The sequence below is a fragment of the Pinus tabuliformis genome, chromosome X, assembly GCF_031772625.1.
Source record: "Pinus tabuliformis cultivar Carrire ecotype Pingquan chromosome X, CPIR1, whole genome shotgun sequence".
Lineage (NCBI taxonomy): Eukaryota > Viridiplantae > Streptophyta > Pinopsida > Pinales > Pinaceae > Pinus > Pinus tabuliformis.
In genome coordinates, this window is record NC_142308.1 from 10,529,244 (window position 1) to 10,550,030 (window position 20,787).

The 20,787-nt window shown below is 39.4% G+C and overlaps 1 protein-coding gene across 5 annotated transcripts in view; it reads right to left on the reverse strand.

The window, feature by feature from the left end:
* Window positions 1-20,787, reverse strand: part of LOC149138028 (uncharacterized) — a 329,683-nt gene that overhangs the window by 172,652 nt on the left and 136,244 nt on the right. For all 5 annotated transcript variants that reach the window (XM_089448539.1, XM_089448541.1, XM_089448542.1 and 2 more), the window contains one exon: window positions 7,241-7,334. In XM_089448539.1, the coding sequence (XP_089304665.1) occupies window positions 7,241-7,334 (94 nt within the window). The remainder of the gene's footprint in view (window positions 1-7,240; window positions 7,335-20,787) is intronic.

Below are 20,787 nucleotides of genomic sequence, written 5' to 3' on the forward strand. Positions count from 1 at the left end.
AAAGGCTAAGGAGGCCAACACAGAAGAAGCAAAAGGTCTAAACGTTGATGCATACAGAGCAGAGGGCTGCAGGGCTGACACTAGGCTGAAGAGGCTGCACTGAGGAACTTTTGCGGGGCAGACTGGGAGTTGATCAGCTGACGCAGAGCCGTAGGAGGGTGATGCAGTCCCTGGAGGGTGACGCAGTCCCAGAAGATAGCTTGGAGTAGCTTTCGTTGTCCAGCTAAGGAACAATCGTAGTTACTGTGGGGCCAATCATCCAGTCGCTGATTAGCCAGAATATCTGTCTCCGAAGAAAGGTACTACTGCCGAGGATAATCTCTGAAGGATGAGCCATTGCTAGCACCCTAGTTGTATTCAGAAATTTGCATAATAATAAAACCCTCATATTTGTTGCATCGGTTTTCCCGAATTGGGTTTTCCCGAGAACGATTGTCCAAAATAACGGTGTCCCTTGTGTTGTCTCAGTTTATTTCAGTGGTTGATATGTATGTTTGTGAAGGTTGCAACTGTGTTTATTTCGATGTTTATATTATTAAATAACTTGTTAATGTAAATAACAAGTAGGAGATAATAAACCAGATATTGCAATAGGGGTTTTTGATTTAGTAGATTCAGAAATTTTCGCATGGTATCAAAGCAATTGCAGATCAAGGAGGATTGACAACACCAACAGGAGAAATCTGAGGATTTGCAGTAGTGTAGCAGCTATCCCGAGAGACGGCGTTGTTCCAGAGCTGAAGAGGCAAGAGGAGTGACGCAGTGCTAACCGGGTGACACAGAGGCTCACGCATAGCCTGCGTCAGCATTCTGAGCTAGAAGGAGAGCCAAAACAGAGGTAAAAGAGGGGAAAATCAGGCCTACGTAGAGCTCGGTCATCTTTCTCAGCAAGGAAGGATTGACGCTGAAGCCAGGAGGAGTTGATCCAGCTCTCATTGTCATTGCGCAAAGCCTGAATGGCTCCGATTCTTCAGTTGTCGGGGCTAAGGGAGCTGTGAAGATTGTGATTTGAGGAGCTGGTGGGACATTGTTTCTGTCTGAGCAGAACAGTGTCTAAGGAGACAAAACCAAGGTAGAGGGAAGCACTACCTCGACGAATTTCTAGCCAAGAAATCCAGATCTGAGTTGCCGCAGCAAAGGGGGATTGGAGAGGAGTGATTTGATAGTTGACAGATTTCCAAGAGGGAAGTCAACAATGTTCCACCAAGGTTCCAAGATGAGGGGGCGAGGGAGCGAGGAGGCACGGGAGCGGCCTATGCAAAAGCTCCCCACCATTTTTAAGGAAACGTGGGGGAACGTCAAGGTCTTGAAAACTTATAAATATAAAATATAATTTATTAATTGAGTCCACTATGAAAATTGGGTTTGAATTGAAAAGCTGCAAAGCATGATCATTGATATGAATATCATTATCTAAATTTCTAATATCATATAAATTTAAAATTCTAATTTATAATCATACATCATAAACTAAACAATCTATTACAAAATTCACCAAACCAAACCAAACCACTTAAACTAAACAATCTATTACAAAATTGAATCCCAATTTTACCCTTAACAATCAAATCTAATGTTTTCTTTTAGACCTGCAAGAACAACTTTATAAAGCACGGTGTGAAATTAAGGATGAGCTGCTTAGCAATACAATTTTTCTCACAAGCCATGGCAATCTTCCCTCGAAATCCTTAGCTTCTTACGGGATTAAAGGCCATGCGGTCTGAGCGGGCGTTGCTTCAAACTTTCAAGAACAGCTGCTGCTTAATAGCATAATTATATTCATTTCAAATCTCCAGAGATCTCGACAATTCTGCTAAACCAGACACATATATTAAGTCAGCGACAGAAATCGCTGTATCTATAAAGTCATCAAAAATACAAATATAATGTTGAGAAGGGAGCGTCTTCAGTCAACCACTTTCTTCCAACGTGTATATACATTATATATGAAAATTTCGTACACCATTTAGTCAAACAAATATGCACATCCTGGAGTTTATGTACATATATTTGGAGTGATCAAAATACGGTGTTCTCCAGCGATATGGGAATGCGAGTGACGTTATTTAAAGAATATGAGGGTGGTGCGTGTACTTATACCTTAGAGACTCTGATATCTAGAAATATTAACAATTATATTACTTATTAGTGACGAGGATGAGTCGTTTCTTCATCCTGCAACAAAACGTGCTCTACATATGTGAGATCAGGATACAACTTGATGTTGGAATCTTACACCCTGTCATATTATCAACCTCCAAAACGTTAGCAGTGGAAGATGTAGACGGGAAATGACCCCCCTCGTCCCCCTTTTCGGAAACGCCCCCTCAGGAAAGGGAAACGACCCCCTAGCACGTCCCCCTGAGTTTCCTCATTTTTGGGAGCGTAGGGAAACATCCCCTACTCGTCCCCAAGTCCCCAGAGCGCGGGGGAGCGAGGAAACTAGACCCCTAGGGGGGGGGGGATTCCCCGTGGAACACTGAAAGTCGAGACTCAGAGGGAGTCGAGAAGAAGAGCAGAGATGGCAGTGAATGGATTGAGGGATCAGGGCAGATTGAACGAAGCTTCCAATTTTGTCATCTAGAAGGTCGGGATCCTGCCAATCCCCATGAACATCGCATCAAAGACTATGCATTGAAAATTGTAGTTGTCCTAGTTGACCTGAATGCTAATGAGAAGTATGAGGAGGCCGAGGCGAAGGCGAAATTCATGATCCTAGACGGAGTCAAAGATCATGTCATACCACATATTGCTGAGAAGAACACAGCAAGGGAGATGTGCGAGGCCCTGACCACCTTATACTAGCGCTCTTCTGTGTAGCAAAAAATGTTATTGTAGAATCAGCTGAGGTCATATCAGATGTAGAAAGGAGAGGAGATAGATCACTTCCTCCTCAGGTTGCAAGGAATTCGCGACGAGCTTACTTCCGTGGGGTCTACACCAGATCCAGAGTTTATGGTTAGGACTTCTCTGAATGCAGTCTCCAATGACTGGGAGACGTTTGTCCAAAGCATTTTGGGCAAAGAGACTCTCCCCAGTTGGGAAGAGATGTGGGCAGCTCTTCGACAGGAAGAGATCAGGTGGTTGACCAAGGCAGGGAGTAGTGGTAAGGGAGTTCAAGTCAAGAAAGAGGAGAAGGAGGATGCAGCTCTAACATCTCCGAGACAGCAAGGGAAGAGGAAGAAGAAGGACATCTCCAAGGTCAAGTGCTTCAATTGTGGGGAGCTGGGACATTATGCATCTCAGTGCCCCAAGAAGAAAGGCAAGGGAGAAGCTTTTGACTCAAAGGCAGCTCCAACAAAGATAGAGAAGGATGTCGAGACTAATGACAATTGTGCCATGAGTGCTCATGCACCTCTAGAGAAGAGGTGGGGTAACATCGAGTTGTGGTCAGGAGGACTACAAGCAAGGGCAAGATCCTTGAGGTGCCCAAACTCTTGGATCACATCCGGCTACGGGAGCCCTTAATGACAATAGCATGATGACAGGTGTCGGGTGGAGCAAAGTGTGGTGGAGCAGCAAGGCAGGGCTAGAGTGCAGAATTTTGCAGCAGCGCAGTAAAGGTTGCAGCAGTGCGAGAGGCACAGAAGAGGTTGTAGCAATGCGAGAGGCACAAAAGAGGTTGCGCAGCGCAATGGCAACAGAGAGAGCACGGGTTAGCGACAGAGGCAACTTCAGCATCACGAGGCTTCCAGACTGACCGAGATGTCAGTGGTTGGGAGAAGTCAGTTACTTACTTCTCGGTAACTAAGTTGCAGTGCAACAGTTAGCAGTGGCAGTGCTATGGGCAACATGATGCAACATGTTGAGAGGGAGCTACAGTACAAATGTAGCAGTGGCAGTGGCGGTGTCATGGGAAGCAGTACAAGAAGCAGCGGGGTAATGGATGTGAGGCAACAGGCCAAGCATCAGCACAGGTACCGAAGCGGAGCATCAGTGTGATGCCTCCATGATGAAGCATTACTAGAGCACATTCCTCGCTAAGAGGGAGTGTTGATTTTTCATAGCATCGGATGTGCTCTAGCCATGAAAATTGGTGGAGAGGCTAAGGCACATGAGATCTCCAAAACCCAGCAATCGTTTGGAGAAATACCATCCGGATGAAGAGATATTAAAATAATTAATATTTTTAATGAGACCCTAAGTCTAAACTTAGGAAAATTAAAATATTAATGTGTATTAATATAATATGGGTGACAAAGTTCTAAATAACGAGGATCAAGCCAGATCTAATCTTAGTCGTTGATTAGGGACTTAATCTCAGTCGTTAAATCGTCAACAAGAAAAGTATAAGAGGAGGCTTGAGAGTCGGTTGGAGATACACCAAGACACCAAGAGAAATCACTCAGTTCGATTTTCTGGGGCGAGGTTTGCTGAAAAAATCGAGCAAGTGATCTGTTGCAGCGAGAGGCAATTCGGCAGGACGCCGAGAATACATAGCAGAGAGGCAGTGAAATTGTCAGAGAGACAGCGCAGAGCCAAGGAGGGCTGACGCAGAGGCAACCAAGACTGACGCAGAGGCTATGGAGGCCATCGCAGAAGACGTAGAAGGTCATAAAGTTGGCGCAGATAGAACAGAGGATTGTAGGGTTGACGCTAGGCTGAAGAGGCTACGCTGAGGAACTTTTGTGGTGCAAACTGGGAGTTGATCAACTGACGCAGAGCCGTAGGAGGGTGATGCAGTTCCTGAAGATAACTTGAAGCAGCTTTCGTTGTCTAGCTAAGGAACAATCGAAGTTACTGTGGGGTCAATCATCTAGTTGTTGATTAGCTGGAATATCTGTCTCCGGAGAAAGGTACTACTGTCGACGATAATCTTTGAAGGGTGATCCATTTCTGGCACCCTAGTTGTATTCAAAAATCTGCATAATGATAAAACCCTCATATTTGTTGCACTGATTTTCCCGAATTGGGTTTTTTTCGGGGACGATTGTCCAAAAATAACAGTGTCCCTTGTGTTGTCTCAGTTTATTTCATTTGTTGATCTGTATGTTTGTGAAGACTACAATTGTGTTTATTTCGATGTTTATATTATTAAATAACTTGTTAATGTAAATAACAAGTAGGACATAATAAACCAGATATTGCAGTAGGGGTTTCAGATGTATTAGATGTGTCTCGTGTCCTCGTGTCATGTGACTTAGCCCCCAAGTGAAGTGTGTGAACAAGGATACAATCGAGAGTGGTCAATCATTCAATTTACCCCATGATTCATATTAATATGCCCATAACATTAAACAAAAACACATGATTGCTAGAATGGTTAGAGTACTTTTCAATAGATGACTTGTCTTCCTTCAAGAAGCATGCTAGATGGGAAATAGCACGGACTGGAACAATAGGTGGAGAAATTTGGCATAATGTTATCCGTCGACCATCATAGGGTTGTTGGTTGGCTGGTTGGCAAAAGAGGAGAAATTTTTTCTCCTATGGCTTACACAGTTTTGGTGGGTAATAGTGACCATCCTACTAGTTTCCAATTAAGTTACACCTCATGGATTAAATATTTTATCATTAAGTAGACTTGAGGAAGTAATAAATTATTTTCCCTAATTGTATAGACGTTGTTCTTGGTAAAACCCATCATCCCTTTCATTTTAAAGAAAACCTAAAAAACGTTTCTTTTATAAAGTCCCCGATTTGTGCCAAAAAAGAACCAGCCTAAATTCAAAGGAGGAATATTTCAATTATCTCGTGACATGTGCACACATAAATGGATCAAATCCCACTGCATCCCCTCCAACTTTGAAAGGTTCTTGTCCGACTAAGGTTCTTATCTAATGAGCTTTTCCTTCCCAAAATAAATTTAATATCTATATCTTAATTATCTCATGAAATGTGAATACATAAGTGGATCAAAACCCACCCCATCCCCTCCACATTTGAGACATCCTTGTCCAACTAAGGCTCTTATCTAATCAGGGTTTTCTTCCCAAAATAAAATAAATATATAGATATAAGAAACAAGGATTAACTTTATCAGTTGAATCATATGCCCATGGGATGTCACCAACAGATAGTTATAGATCACAATTTTAAATCAAGTCAGGACCCTTGTGGTTAGCAGTTGCTATTGTGGCTGGCTGTTGAGCCGCTTTCCATTTATATATTATGGTTAAGAGGGGTTCTGCCACGTTTTCCTGCAAAAATGAATACATAAATAAATATATGTTGTATTTTTTATATGCTATATTTCCACATTTTCAAAATTTGGGGGTGTCACATGTCCATGGTGTTCCCATATCAAATACTCATACCCATTTCAAAGTTTCAACTTAAGTCTTGACTATCAACTTAGACAGCCAGAATGCTTGCCAATCGTGGGGTAAACACAAATCTTCGAAAGGTTGCAGAAGAATACCCTGATCGCTAGATGTCCAGATCAAGATGTAATAATTATCATCTTCTGCCAATTTCTGCTTATATTCACAGAACTAACCATAATGACATCCAATGTAGTTAGTCGATTTTCTTGTTAGCAACAATTTTACCTAAATTTTCCTCTATAAATATGCCATTGCATTGAAGTTTTATCCTTCTTCACTGTTGTCGAAATTAGAACATTTAGTGCACTCGATGATAGTAGCAAAAAACAGTACCAACACATCAGAATAGAAGAGACTCAACACTGCTTCGAATTATACTATATTATCAATACCTTCATACTAAGTGTGCATTGAAGAGTCTTTAATATACTATTCAGAATACAGTTGTGTAACCCTTGCACAGGAATCAAGCTTCACAAGGGCAATGAGAAGCTTCAATGCCCTGCTGCAATATATACAGATAATTCAAGATTGGCATGTAGAAAAATGCTGGAAATTGTTTATAATAGGAATAAAAAATAGGTGCTCAAAACTGAATTTAAAGCCTCGTTATCAAAACACTATCCCCAACAGGTAGATTCTCTTATTATCATTCTCCTTGCTTTAATTAGGACACTCTGTACAATAAGATGCATTTAAAGAAGCACAAATGCAGCATAAATTAAAATTTCGTTATTAAGATTATAACTAGGCAGTAGTATTAGCAACAGCTTTATTAAAACTAAAACGTGTTTTGATTTTACAAAGGGTCCTACAAACATAACATGTAAAACTTCAATAAAAAGCTGAAGTATAAAATTGAAACATGGTAACAATAGCGAGTTTGTAGAAAGCTGGCATCATCGAAGAACTGCATTATATCTCTGCTCAATGATAAGATAAAACTGAACAGCAAATAGCTTAATGTTCCGTACCTTCACAAGCTTGATTTTTTTCTCTTTGCGAAATGGTTTGTTTGTGCACAACTCTGAACATTTGCAAGCCTTTGAACAACTCATGGATTGGACTCTGCAATTACAGATCAGCCACACATATTACCAAGCAAAATATGTAATAGTTTGAAATTTGAAGAACAGAAGATACTTCATGATTCAAATGTTAACACTGTTTATCTTATTAAGCAACATACACAATTATTCTGCGGCAACAATTGCAGGCCAGGCAATCACTGTAAGAAATGTGTACTAGAGAAACAATCTAAATACCAAATTTTCAGTTTTTGACAGAAGAATAACAAAAAATACCATAATAATTAGCCAAAATAGGACAGAAACAAATCAATTTAATATTATAGCCTCGTTACCACTCATATTGACATGAGAAGTAAACTTCGCCTTCTGCAAATTGGTGGGATTATTCTAGCTTTCATAGGGTTGGGATATTGGAGGAGGTTGCATCAGCGGTGCATCTTTTTCTTCATCATGAAAATCACATAGTCACATCTCAGTCTCTTTCAATTTGTGTTGGATCATTAGATTATAAATATCAACTAATGTGGTGACGTACTTACCCGGCTTCATTCATGCTCCACATCATTTCCATAATTTCACCTACGCAATTTGTTTATTGCAAGCATATCATCACTTTTGCCTAGGTGAAATCCACCTGACATACATTTTCATCACACCTCATCAAATTCCCTACCTAAATTGTCTATCAATTCACAATTCTAACATTTACCTAGGTTAAACCCATAATTACATTACATTTCACTCCCCCGCATCTTCTAGAAGGTGCATGACACATTTTGATTATAATTCCCTAGGTCTTAAACCATACTAAAACCTCAAATTTTGTATTTCCTCTATTTCCAGGATGAACACACCTAACTGGTTCAGCATATTTTAACTCAGTTCCTAAACCTTAGGTTAAGTACCTAAGTATTGACCTAATATTAGTTTATCATTATATTTCTTCAGTGAGGCCTTTCCCAAAGTTTCACTTGCAAATTTGTCAATAGGGGATTGTTACCCGCCAAAATGGGTAACCCTTTAGGAGAAAAAATTTCACCCATTCTCCAAATCCGGCCTGCCAGCCATGCAGCCACCACTAGTCAATGACATGATCTTATTTCTCTGCCACTTGCATCAACCATATGTTTCTCACCCATCCGGCGAGAGCACATGGATGAATGTGGGCTTCCACTCAAAAGGTACTTTATTCATTTTGCAATCGGGTGCTTATGCTTGTTTGTATTTACGCTTTTGATATGGATTATAAGACGAACCAGAAGGAGGGGTTTTGACCGCAGTCTTGTTCCCTCACCTTAAATGGGGGGTCAATCTTCCATCCTAGTCCAGTGGGACCTCCCCTAAGGTCCCAATGCTTAAAGGAGGGGCACTACTTGAGAAGCCCTGAGTGAGATATCGTAATTCCATATATCCCTATTCCATACTTAGCATTTTCCATCTTACATTAAAAGCCCATATTCCACCTCCATTCTTGGGGTTCAACTAACCATTGCTTCTCTGGGATATGGCACCCTTACATCCTCATACCTTGGTAGCGCCCAGAATTTCGCCGTGGGATGTTGATGCATCTAAACGAAAAAAGAAAAGGAAAAAACATATTATGGCCACAATATAAAATAAAAGAATATCAAAATGAAAAAGATGGCTAGGACATACACATCAGCACATGGGCAAAAGCCTAGCATGAGCTCTACCTTAGTCATTATGGCTATCACCCAATTTATGAGCACATGTTGCTCCATTACATCATAAAAATGAACCCTTGCATGTCCCAACCATGAGTTGCCTCATCCTTAAGGGGAAACACAATTGCTATACATCATTCAAAACAAGCTCTAACCCTTTGAGCTATGAGAAATAATACAAAGAAAAATCAAGCAAAAATAAAAGGCACACAAGAGGGGTGGAAAAACGAAGGCCCAATTGGTAAATCATGCATCACCAATTGCTCCCTCCTCACATCTCTATACTCAGGATGTGGATCTCCATCATGTTGGTCCCTTTGACCATGGCACTTGGCCATGAAGTTTTCTCCCATCCGCACCATCATTATTCACTGACACCTTTCAACTGAAGGGTGGATTGAGGAAATGTTACTTCCCCTTAGGGATTGGAAACACCTAATAGGGTTGTCATTTACCCACTCCTGCCTAGGGAGGAAACACCATTCAAAGCCCCAATTTTGGAAGGGAAGCCTTATTTGAAGTATTAAATAGCCCTTTACATTCAAGCTTGGTTCACTTAGATGAAAAAATAATTATTGTCCATGAGGATTGGTTGCTTTCACTAGATTTTATTTTGTGAATATCAGGTAGTTCAACAGCCCCTGACCTGGACACCTTATCCACAGATACCTAGGCCCAAAAGAAGTATATTGGCATCCATAGGTAACCAAGCCCAAAAGAAATATATTGTCACCAACAGGTGAAATGTTGAGAGAGTTGGGTCTAAGAGAAGTAGCAACACATCACACCTACCCCTGGGCACCTCCTACACCCAAGGCATTCTACCACTTGCACTATATTTGGCAATTCTTAAGGATGATACACCTGGACCAACATGTCCCTAGGTCAGCCTTAGCACCTACTAAAGGGTGGAAGTTGATACAAAGCCCAATTGAGCATGGTCTCGCCTTCAGAGACATGGGAGGGCTAGTAGCACCTGGAAAGCCCTCAGCGTCGGAGTAAAGATGCACATTTTGACCAATTGCAAACCCGTGATCCTTTTGTGGTGCCTCAGCTAGAATTTGGGGACTGTAGAGAGCCATAGACAGAGATTTTAGGGCCAACCCTCAAAGGATGATTTTTAGGTGCTTCTACATCATACTAAACACGCTAGAGCACCAATGCTTGGCATTTGGAGACTCTTCTATGGATGACATCACCCTAGAAGGCCTCACGGCGCACACTTGTGGGCTTTCTTTTGCTTTTACGTTGAAAGCTAGTGGGTTGGCTTGTAACCCAATGCATCATTGTGATCTTACTTGTCATTTAGGGGATTTTAGGAAAAATTAGAACTCATCCTCATATAAATAGAGAGGACTATTTCATTCTCATCATCATCACTTGTGAATTTGTCCTCTCTACTTGAGAATTTCGACCTCTTCTACCTGTTAGAGAGATGTGATCTAAAGAGCATATTTTCTCTTTGAGATATATTCTTGTCTTTGGAGAAGTTGCCTTGGATCAATGATTGGATTATACATGCATATTGTCTTGTAAGTTCCTTTTTATTGGAAATTCTGATTTCATGTCTAATGTATGGAATAAATTGGTGATCTAGGTTAAATATCGTTCCCTAATTTTGTTCGAATATCAATTTTATGGAAGCTAGGTAATATTATTGCATGCATTACTTATTGTATGATATGTAAATGACAATCCCCTTGGTGATATTACATTAGCTCTCCCAAGTGAATTTTGATCCCTCACAAAGGTAATATTTAGGGTTTTGATGTTAGGGCATCAAAATATCCTTACTCGTTTCCTAGTTTTAGCCAACCTAAAGAATCAATAGACTCCATCAACCCTAGCATCAAACACGGCCATCCATTTTTGGTGATCAACTCTATTTTTTTCAATAAGATATATTTTTCTCTCTCCTCTTTAAATTTAGCCCTCTTAAGGCCAAGGGGCGGCTAGGAAGAGGAATTTTGGGGCTTGGTGTGACTTGGCTAGGAAGAGGAATTTTGGGGCTTGGAAAGTCTAAACATCAAGGGTTGAGGTGGTTGTCTCAAAATCATTCCCTTTGGTGGGCATTCATTCCATTTTCCACCATAATTTCTCTTGCCCTGGGAGCAAACCCTAGTTTGATTTTAGTTTCAACTAGAGGGCTTCTTGAGAGTTTCATGTGCCATAAACTTGTTGAAATACAATGTGGGAAACCATTTCTTGGCATTTTAACCTTGGGTCATCCCAACTAACAACACATCAATCAAACCTTATGTCTTGTATTGCCCATCTTTGGCCTCTAGAAGGAAAGCCAATTGCCTCCTCTTTCTTACTTGGACCCTGGTACCTAAATTGTGCCTTTCCCTTAGAAGCCTTTAAGTCACTTCGTACCTTTAGAACTTAGAATACCTATTAGGTGACCTTTATACCAGGACTCCTCCCATTGGTGAAAGTAGATAAAGAGCACAAGGTAGTAGTTGTGATGACAGTGGGCTACTATCTCATTGTTGTCACTTGGTCTAGTGATAGCCTTGTAGGGTACCCCTCTCCAAGCCTACTAAATTTTGTGTCAACAAGGTTATAACATAAGTCTATGTGGTACACATAAGACTAGGCACCCCCCCCCCTTGGCACATGTGTCAATGTTACACAAAAAAAAGCTAGTTTACCATCACCTTAGTCTAGCCTTGTTCACACATAAGAAACCACTCATGCTTCATCCTTATCCTTTGGCATGAGATTTGAGGAGTCAAATGAGCCTTGACTTTGACTAGGGAAGCTAACTGGTAAATTAATCATGCACCCTAGACTTTTGATCCTCCATGTCATCCAACTTATCCACTCATATGCACACATCCCTAGGTGGGCATAACGTTGGTCACAACTTAAACACATTCAAAGTGACTAGTGATGCTTTGACTTGATCAAAGGCCACCCACTTGCATGCATTTTGAGGAGATCTCACCGATTTGATGAAGACTCAATTCTACTAATAGCAAGGGCACACTCTTAATCACCATACTTTCATAGCTGACTTAATCAATCGGGACACAAATACTCAAACTCTATGTGTGCACTCTCTCTCTCACTCTTCAAGGGCATATTCATGCATGAATATTTTCTAGTGATGGAGGTTCTTAAGTGGAATGAAGCACTCCTTCCTAAGGTGCACTATAGGAAGAAATTTATTATTGTTTAAAGCCAAGTCAAAGAGGACTAAAGCACATTCTTCAAGGGCACACAAGCTACAGAGAGATATTTTATATTAATAATGTATAGCAAACTTCTAGAAGGAGCTAACTAATGACGACACATGGCATATCTAGAAGGGTACCCTCCATTTGAGCATTTATTTTCTTCGAAATTCGCCCTACAAAGCAACATAGTTATTTGGGGGTGCTTATTTATAGGAAAGTGCCATCATCGTGGAGCTCTAACCTTGCCATTCATGCACCAGACACATGGCATATCTAGAAGAGTACTCTCCATTTGAGCATTTATTTTCTTCGAAATTCTCCCTACAAAGCAACATAATTATTTGGAGATGCTTATTTATAGGAAAGTGCCATCATCATGGAGCTTTAACCTTGGCATTCATGCACCCTTTGGAAGCCTTCCCTACTTCATCAACCAAGTATTTTATTAGTAATTTGAAGAAAGTTGTTCTTTTGAGAGCACCTTGCAAGTGAGGGTGACAAATTGCACTCAAATTTTGTCTTTGCATGAGCTAAAAGATGGACACATATAGGATGCAATACTACAACGAAAAAAATGGTACTTGAAAAAACATATAAGACCAAAATATAAAAGTATAAATCCAAAATGAAGCCAGATAAGGTCAACATAACAAGGAAATACAATTGAATATAAACAAAACACTGATAGGATATGACTTAATGCAACCAGAGTATGAATGAACTATATATAATAACCCATTTTGAAATAAAGAGGGCATAGGAATATTAGCATGCATACGAGGCATGCATATGATAGCTATATATGCATGCATCACATGTACTGCACTAGTATGCATACTAATTAATTATGGAAATTGTCCAAGTAAAAGGTAATGAACTAAAACTCAAAGTACTAAGTAAACACTAACGTACGAGAATCTAATGAATATATGTTGTGGGGTACTTGTTATCTATACCACCATCATAATATATAACTAGTACATTATTCAAAAAATATATATATACAAGGGATTTTTATTAACTAAAAGAAATTATATATTGTATATTGTATATCAAATAAAAGGAACTAACTATATAAATTTATAAGTTCTAAATTAAATTATTAAACTTTAAAAGGGGGAAAGAACTAACTATAAAAAGGAACAAACTATATAAGTTCTAAACTAGTTATTAAATTTTAAAAGGGTATAATTTAATAAAATATTAAATATTTCTTTAATAAAAAACAAATGTATTACTTAACTTAGTTAATGGTCACTTGAACGAGATATTAAGTGACGACTGCCAATGCATAAAAGTATGACCTACTCTTTAAACACTGTGAGAAGATACATGACTGACAGAGGGCAGAAAACCATACCTCAATGCCGAAACAATGAGGGTTTAGAGGCATTGGTGTTTGGACTATAGGGAGAACGCAGGAGGCATACAAGAGGGGGGGAGTTTTTTTGGAGTATTGCACAGACAGAGAAGGAAATTCAGAACAAACCACACACACAGAGTAAGATTAAGTCTGAATTGTTCTTGGAGCTTTGGGTACAGGGGGGCTAGAAGACCTCCATTTTGAAGTCTTCTGGATCTAAGAACCAGATACGTTCATCCCAAATAGGCTGGGAGGAAAAGCGTCGGTTTTGTAGTAGAAGGAGGATCAACAATAGACCATAAACGCCTTCAAACGAGATTTTCAAGTAAGTACTTGCAAATGAATTGTTAAATTAAGGTTCTCTAGTTAAATTATAAGATTAGGGCATTAAAATTTTATGTTAATTGACAAATTTGAGTTAAATTGTAAAATTAGGGCATTAAAATTTGATGTTAATTGTCAAATTTGACGTTCGCTAATTAAATTTCAAAATTAGGGCTTTAAAATATATTCAACAGAAAACATCCAACAACATAAACCAATCTTATATTTGTATTTGAAAATGGACATATGACCAAATAGTGGTAGCTATGATCCTAACCTTCCACAACCATATTACCTTTACAAATACTAATTAACTATTTAGATACACAAGTCAGCTTTTCTTGAAATGCTTTGAACTTGAAAAACAAATAAAATTGCCCTTATCCGTGTGTATCTTTGGATGAGATTGAGTATACTATAAGAGTTTCAAGTACACAAAGAAGCAAAAGTACATATCACATATTTTCATTCTAGCATTTTGTCACAGTAGGGGAGAGTTTGTTCTGTAGCAAATTTTACATTATGGACATGGGAACATTATTACTGTTTCAAATTATTTAGTTTTAGCATTAATGTGCTATGCCAAAAAAAATCAAGCGAAATAAATAGTTGGAAAATAGACATTATGGAAGGGGACACAATATTACCATTTCAATTTATCTAGTTTTAACATTAATTTGTTTTGCCGAAACTGTTAGCGCTTGAGATTTCACCCTAGGCTGAGGAAGGTAAACCTTCAAGGCAACATCAAACCATTTCACCTCGTAGCTAGCCCTACGGGGTATGAGAAGGCTCTCTCCGGTCAAACTCGGTAGATCTTTCAATAAGATGAGCTGACCCAATTAGGAACACTGATATTAGGCTAGTAAACTGATAAGGGGGTTTGATTTAAAGTTTTTGGTGTTTTTGGTGGCAATTGGAGGGAGTGCGATTCAGGGTGCGGGGATTGAGCTCAGTTTTTGCAGGTGGGTCTTTGGGGCAAGGTAGGAGTTTGTGCTGATGCCTTTAGCTGAGATGGATGATCAAGGAAGAAAGAGAGGGAGCTAAAGAGGGCAAACAATGACTTTGAATCCTCTTTAGACAGTGGAAAACATAAATATTAAACAAAATTGAAAGCTGAGCATGGCATGCATGAATTCAAACTTTATCACTTCTTTTGTTTAATTAGCAGCAATAGAATAAGAGATGGAACACATAAACACACTTACAATGACAAGTAGGAAACACACCATCAACACAATAATCCACAAGAATCCACAATGATGTCTGCAAAACCCTGGTCTTCCTTTTCCTCAAATTGCAGAGATACAAGTAAAATATACAATAGGAGCTTCTCCCTCAAGAGTCCAACCATCAAAATGAGGATGAGAAGGCATCATATAACTGATCTAACTCCTTTCCCCACCTCTAGGGGTCGAGCTCAGCTTCCTAGGAGCAGTTTGAACTAATTCTAAACTAAGAACTAGATAATAGGTAGTCAAAACAACTTGCCTCTAAAACTTAGGAAACTAATCCATGCATTAAATTTTCACTATTTACATCAAAGAAAGTTCTAGAAGTGTCAAAGGAGAGTAAATGCATCCATGTGCCATGAAAATTACACCAAAGTTTCTTATTTACATGCCCAAAAGTCATCCAAGAGTAAAAACAGTGTTTTGCTGGCCGAAATGGTCAAATCTGGCAATTTTCCCTGAGTGGTCGCGCCCCTGATCCTGAGTGGTCGCGCCCCTTTGCAGCTCTGGTTGAAGGCCTTCCCGGTGTCCAAATCAGGTGCAAGATAGCTCGTTGGAAAGGTCTGGGAGTCTACTTTCCAACCCAAGTGGAATTTCTGAATTTGGAGTTGATTTGACCCCTCAAAAATCATTTCTCCCAAGGCAGCTTTCTGCAACTCAAAAAAGGGGCAGAAAGTCAAAATTTGCATGTATTTTGAGCTTTTGGGAGCCCAAATCTCCATAAAATTTGAAACCCATCCATATCCAAGTGTATTTTGTCATGACAAATCCAAATATGTAGAGTTTTCCTCAATCTGAGCTGTCCCCATGAGTGGTCGCGCGGGGGGTGAGACCACTCAAATGACCAAAACCTGTAAAATGCTAAAAAATGCCAAAAATGCCTCAAAATCCTCAAAATTTCTTGTGTTTGCTGCTGGGAGGATACTAATGAGTATCATGGTGAGTGAGTGATGCCTCAGCCAAGATACGGAGTGGGTTGGCCTTCTTCTTCCTCTTGCGGGCCTCGGACAACTTCCTTTGGAGTATCTTCATCTTTGCTTTGCAAACATGCATTCTCGCCCAATAATGATTTTTCATGTTCCGTAGCAACCTCTTCTCCTCGTTTGCCTTCTCTAACAGCCTCTGCAAGTGTGCATTCACCCGGATGAGCATGGACTCCCTCTCCTTGGGCAATAGGTCTTCGGGCCTCCTACGGTTGATGACTCGGTCGGTTCGAATCTTCCATAGCTCATCAAGCTCTTTGTCATCCTCTGTACCTCAACCTCTGTAGAAGATGAATGGTCATCACTTTGCTCACAGGTTTCGGTGTCTGACATGGTTTAGGAGCAAAGTGGACAAAGTGAACTGTTGTCTCTGCCTGCAAAAATACTGAGTTGTATGTTGTTTTCAAGGGGAACAAAATCATGAAGGAAATGTTAGGGGAGGGGATTTTTCATTAGGAAAGGGAAACATATAAAAACAGGGATTTTTAAGGGATAATTCACAAAATGTAACACATATCATCTCATTTTCCATCATTAGGAAATCATTTGCAAAGAAATACTTTATTAGGGAAAATATGTATGATAGTCATCAAGGGAAAGGACATGCATTTGCAACGGGAGTATAGGACAGCATAGATAGCTTGCTCTTTTGAGTTTTTGTTTTTCAATGTACATCATAAGGTAAACATTGTTTTTTCAAAGGATTTTATGTACATTTAGTCATAGGGGAACAAGGCTTCTTTTACATCTTGTCATAAGGGAAAAGGGATCTTAATTGAACAGGGATTTTAGGGAAGGGATAGAGAGGAAAACAGGGCTTGGGTTTTGGGGAGACACAACAATATTCTTTTGCAAACAATATTTACAGCAATATGTCCATTTTATACATATACACAGCTGCATTTTTCTTGTTTTTGCTTTGGATATGCACAGCAGTGTGTCTTCTATTTTTCAATGACTATGCACAGCAATATCTTTTTTTTTATTTGGTCATTTTGCCATATTATTGCTCTTTTCTCTTTTTACATAACATTTTTTATCCTTGTTGTTGTTCATTTATTTTTCCTTGCCGTGTGGAGGGTATTAGGGTTTGGGTAGAATACATGAAAGGGCATTAGGGTTTTGTAAAGGGATTTGGGGGAGGGATAGGGTTTTAGGAATTTTGGGATGAGAGATTTAGTATTTATTGCAAATGAGATAAGATATAAACATATTATGACATTTGTGAATTTAATAGGAAACAAGGAGGGAATAAATAGGGATTTAAAGCCTTGGAAAAAACATCAACCCTAGCATAATGCCTACATGAACAAGCAATCACCCAAATCCATTTCTCCTTACATTTCTTGGTGATAAACATATATATGCAAGCCCATCATTTCATGTTTCAAGCATTCAAACGCACTAGAAGACCCTACCTCGATCAGTTGAGCAAGCAAGAGGGCGATTTAGTCGATTTGGAGTGGTTCTGTAGAAGACAGCTTGAGTGAAACTTGTCCCGATGTGTGAAACAAGGGATTTTGTCGAAATGGAGCGAAATGAAGGGGATAGAGGGCTTCTAAATTCTTGGGGAAATTTTTGGGAGTGGGGAGGGATGTTAGGAAGCAGGGGAAAGTGGAATCTCAGAGATTGAGTGAGGGGAAGGGGTCGAAAAGGACAAAACACAGGCCAAACCTAGAAAATTGCTAGGTTGTAGCTAGAAACTAGGGTTTGTGCAAAAATGAGGAATTTGGCGGATCTAAGGGATGGGAAGTGTTTGATAAGGTACTTTAAGGATGGGGAAGGTGTATGAACATCAGGAAACAAGTTTTGCCGGTGATTTGACCATCCAAGAGAAATTGCCTTCAAAACCCTAGGAGAGGGAAATGACCTTGCCTGGGCGCAACATGAAGCATGAACAAGGTGTGAAATGACTCATTAGACACTGAGATGATAATGACAACCCTACGAATGATGATAAACTCAGCTGAATGGTGACACGGACTGACATTTGGGCAAACCCTAGACCTAATGCCTAGTGACCAAATTTTGCTTGAAGACTCACTGAAATGACAAAATTTGACCTTGACACTTCAAAATCACTTTGTAAGAGCACATTTGATCACTGTAGGAAGGCTGGAAAGACTGACACTAACAGAAACAACGAGGAATGGACAAAGAAATAAATTGAAATGAAACACTCAAATCACACCTAATTTGTGAAAATGTCACAAAGAAAACCCTATATTTATAGGAAATTAAATGCAAATTTGAACCAAAAACCCATAATTAGTGAATGCATGGCGAACATGCCTAGAAGTACAAGAAATAAATATATCCTCAAATGTCAGGTGGGTAGCTATGCCTCTGTTGTCTGCCCTTTGACCCAACTTAATGTCTACTATGTATAAATAAATTTGTCTTCGTGAATAAATCCTTTATTTTATGCTTCAGTTTTTTCTAGAAGTCAAAGAACATAGGGCAGAGAAAGGAATGATGTTATTCTTGGATTTTTGAGTTGATTGAAGACAACAGTTGTAATTTTTTTTGATACAGTTTACAGCGTATGTAAAGAGGCATGTGAGATGAATACATATGTCACAAGCTATAAGATAATTTTTGCATGCTTTTAGCATCTAATATATGTAATTTGGTTTTCGGTTTTATTTTCTTTACCTATGGAAAGTCTCGTGTCTATATTGTATTCGTTCTTCCATGGCCTCCTAACAACGTTTGCAGGTCAATGATAAGAGCTACCTAAGCCTTGACAGCAGATGAAAGAAATGGAAGAATTGGAAGAATGAAGCAAAACATGAACTATACTAAAAACAAAAAAAGCAAAAAAAAACAAAAAAAATGTCTTGATTGATTGTGTCAAAGATAATTCAAGCATGCAATAGATAGCATCTTGGAAGCAAGGAGATTCTCCCAGTAGGAGGGAGAGGATCAGGATCATGACAAGATGTTTGCCTCGAATGGAAGAGTTACCCTGGGATTTTGGGAACACGAAAAAGGAGCCTCATGGCTGAAGAAGACCTCGTACTTTGAAATTGATTGATTAAGAGCAAGAATGATCTCAATGATTTGTTTCTGCAAAAAAGACTCATGAGTCAGAGGAAAAGGTATTGCTCTCAGAGGGAGCTGGAAGCAGAATTTCACATGAAAGATCTTGGATTGATACACTGCTACTTGGGACTTGAGCTTTGGCATAAAATTGCTTAAATTTGTTAGAAAACCAGAAAGGCATAAAGATTTTCTTATTCTTGATAATTACTTGTGATGTTTCTTGTTATTACGATTCTTTATATCTTCTTTCTTTTAGTTCATCAAGCAATTACCAAAGCAGCAGCACATAAAACAATAGACACCAGATGTAGGCACTATGCCAGGGCAAAACTCCTCTCCAGGGGAAAACCCAATCAAGAAATTATTCCTTTCAATAGTATTCTTTTGAGACTCTTCACCCTAGACAAAGACTAGACCTTCCCTCCACACCAAGTCAGCCTCCCAGACCTTCGACCCCTTTCCAGCATCTTTGACTAGGCAGCAACTTCCGACAACAATGAAACTTGGAAAACTTCGATCTCCCAAACTAGAGCACAAGACAGAGAGAGAGGCAACAAAATTTCGATTTTCTTCTTCTCCTTAGACTTCCCCAAACTCGCACTTACTTTGGCTTCCCAGCAACAGATTTCACACTTTTCCCAGCTACAAGAGATATCGAACTTCTTGTGAGAGAGTGTGTTCCAAATGAATTCGATTTGCTTGTATTTATAGGCTCCATGTGAGGTTGAATTAGGGTCCTTAGGCCGACTTGATGTGGAGGATACATAAATTACATTTGACTCAATACTTAACCTTTTTACATGATTCAAAAGCCCAAGAAGGGTCTCTTTAAAAGTACAATGACTTTATTGACTTAGAATAAATCCTAGAAGTCCTCAATGGGGACTTTGACCTAAAACATGGTGACCCAAGCATGAAACCTATGCTTTAAGAAGTCACAACAATAATAATAATAATAATAAAATTATTTATTCTTTTGACAAGTACATTACAAGATGACTCAAATACAATAAATGAAGATTGATCCTAGTTACATTTTCCAACACTCTCTCTTAACTAGAGAGGTATTCATCATATACAAGTATAATGGAAGAGCTCAAACTATATGAACCAGGAAGAACTTTAGGCACTGCAATGCCATGGACTATATTCCTGACTAGGGCAATCTATCCATTGGTCTCTCAACAATTTACGTACCGCAATGCCACGAACTAGATTCTTGACCAGAGCAATCTACCCAAGTGGGAATAAGGTGGACTCAAGCTTTCAACCCCTCTAGGTACCATCAGACTTACTTGCTAACTACCAACCCAAAGATCCAGGTGTGTATCCAAAACAGAGCTCTTTAATCAACACCACCTTTCCAAATTCGAGACCTAGACATCAACACAAAGTGTCGGCTAGATGTCCTCTGAGGCAATGCTTCACTCACAAAGCCTCAACACCCTTGATCCAGCAAATCAAGGACGACCAATCTCTCATAATCAAACCAACATGCTATCAAATCCTTCGAGAGATTCACCTATACAAACACAACCCCAATTAATAATATACTTTCACATTTACATAAACAAATTCAAACCTCCGAGGTCTTTCAGACAACTTGATGTTGCTTCTCAACTTTTCATAGTAGGACTATCAACTGAATCTGTAACAAAAGATTCCTCCATACTCTT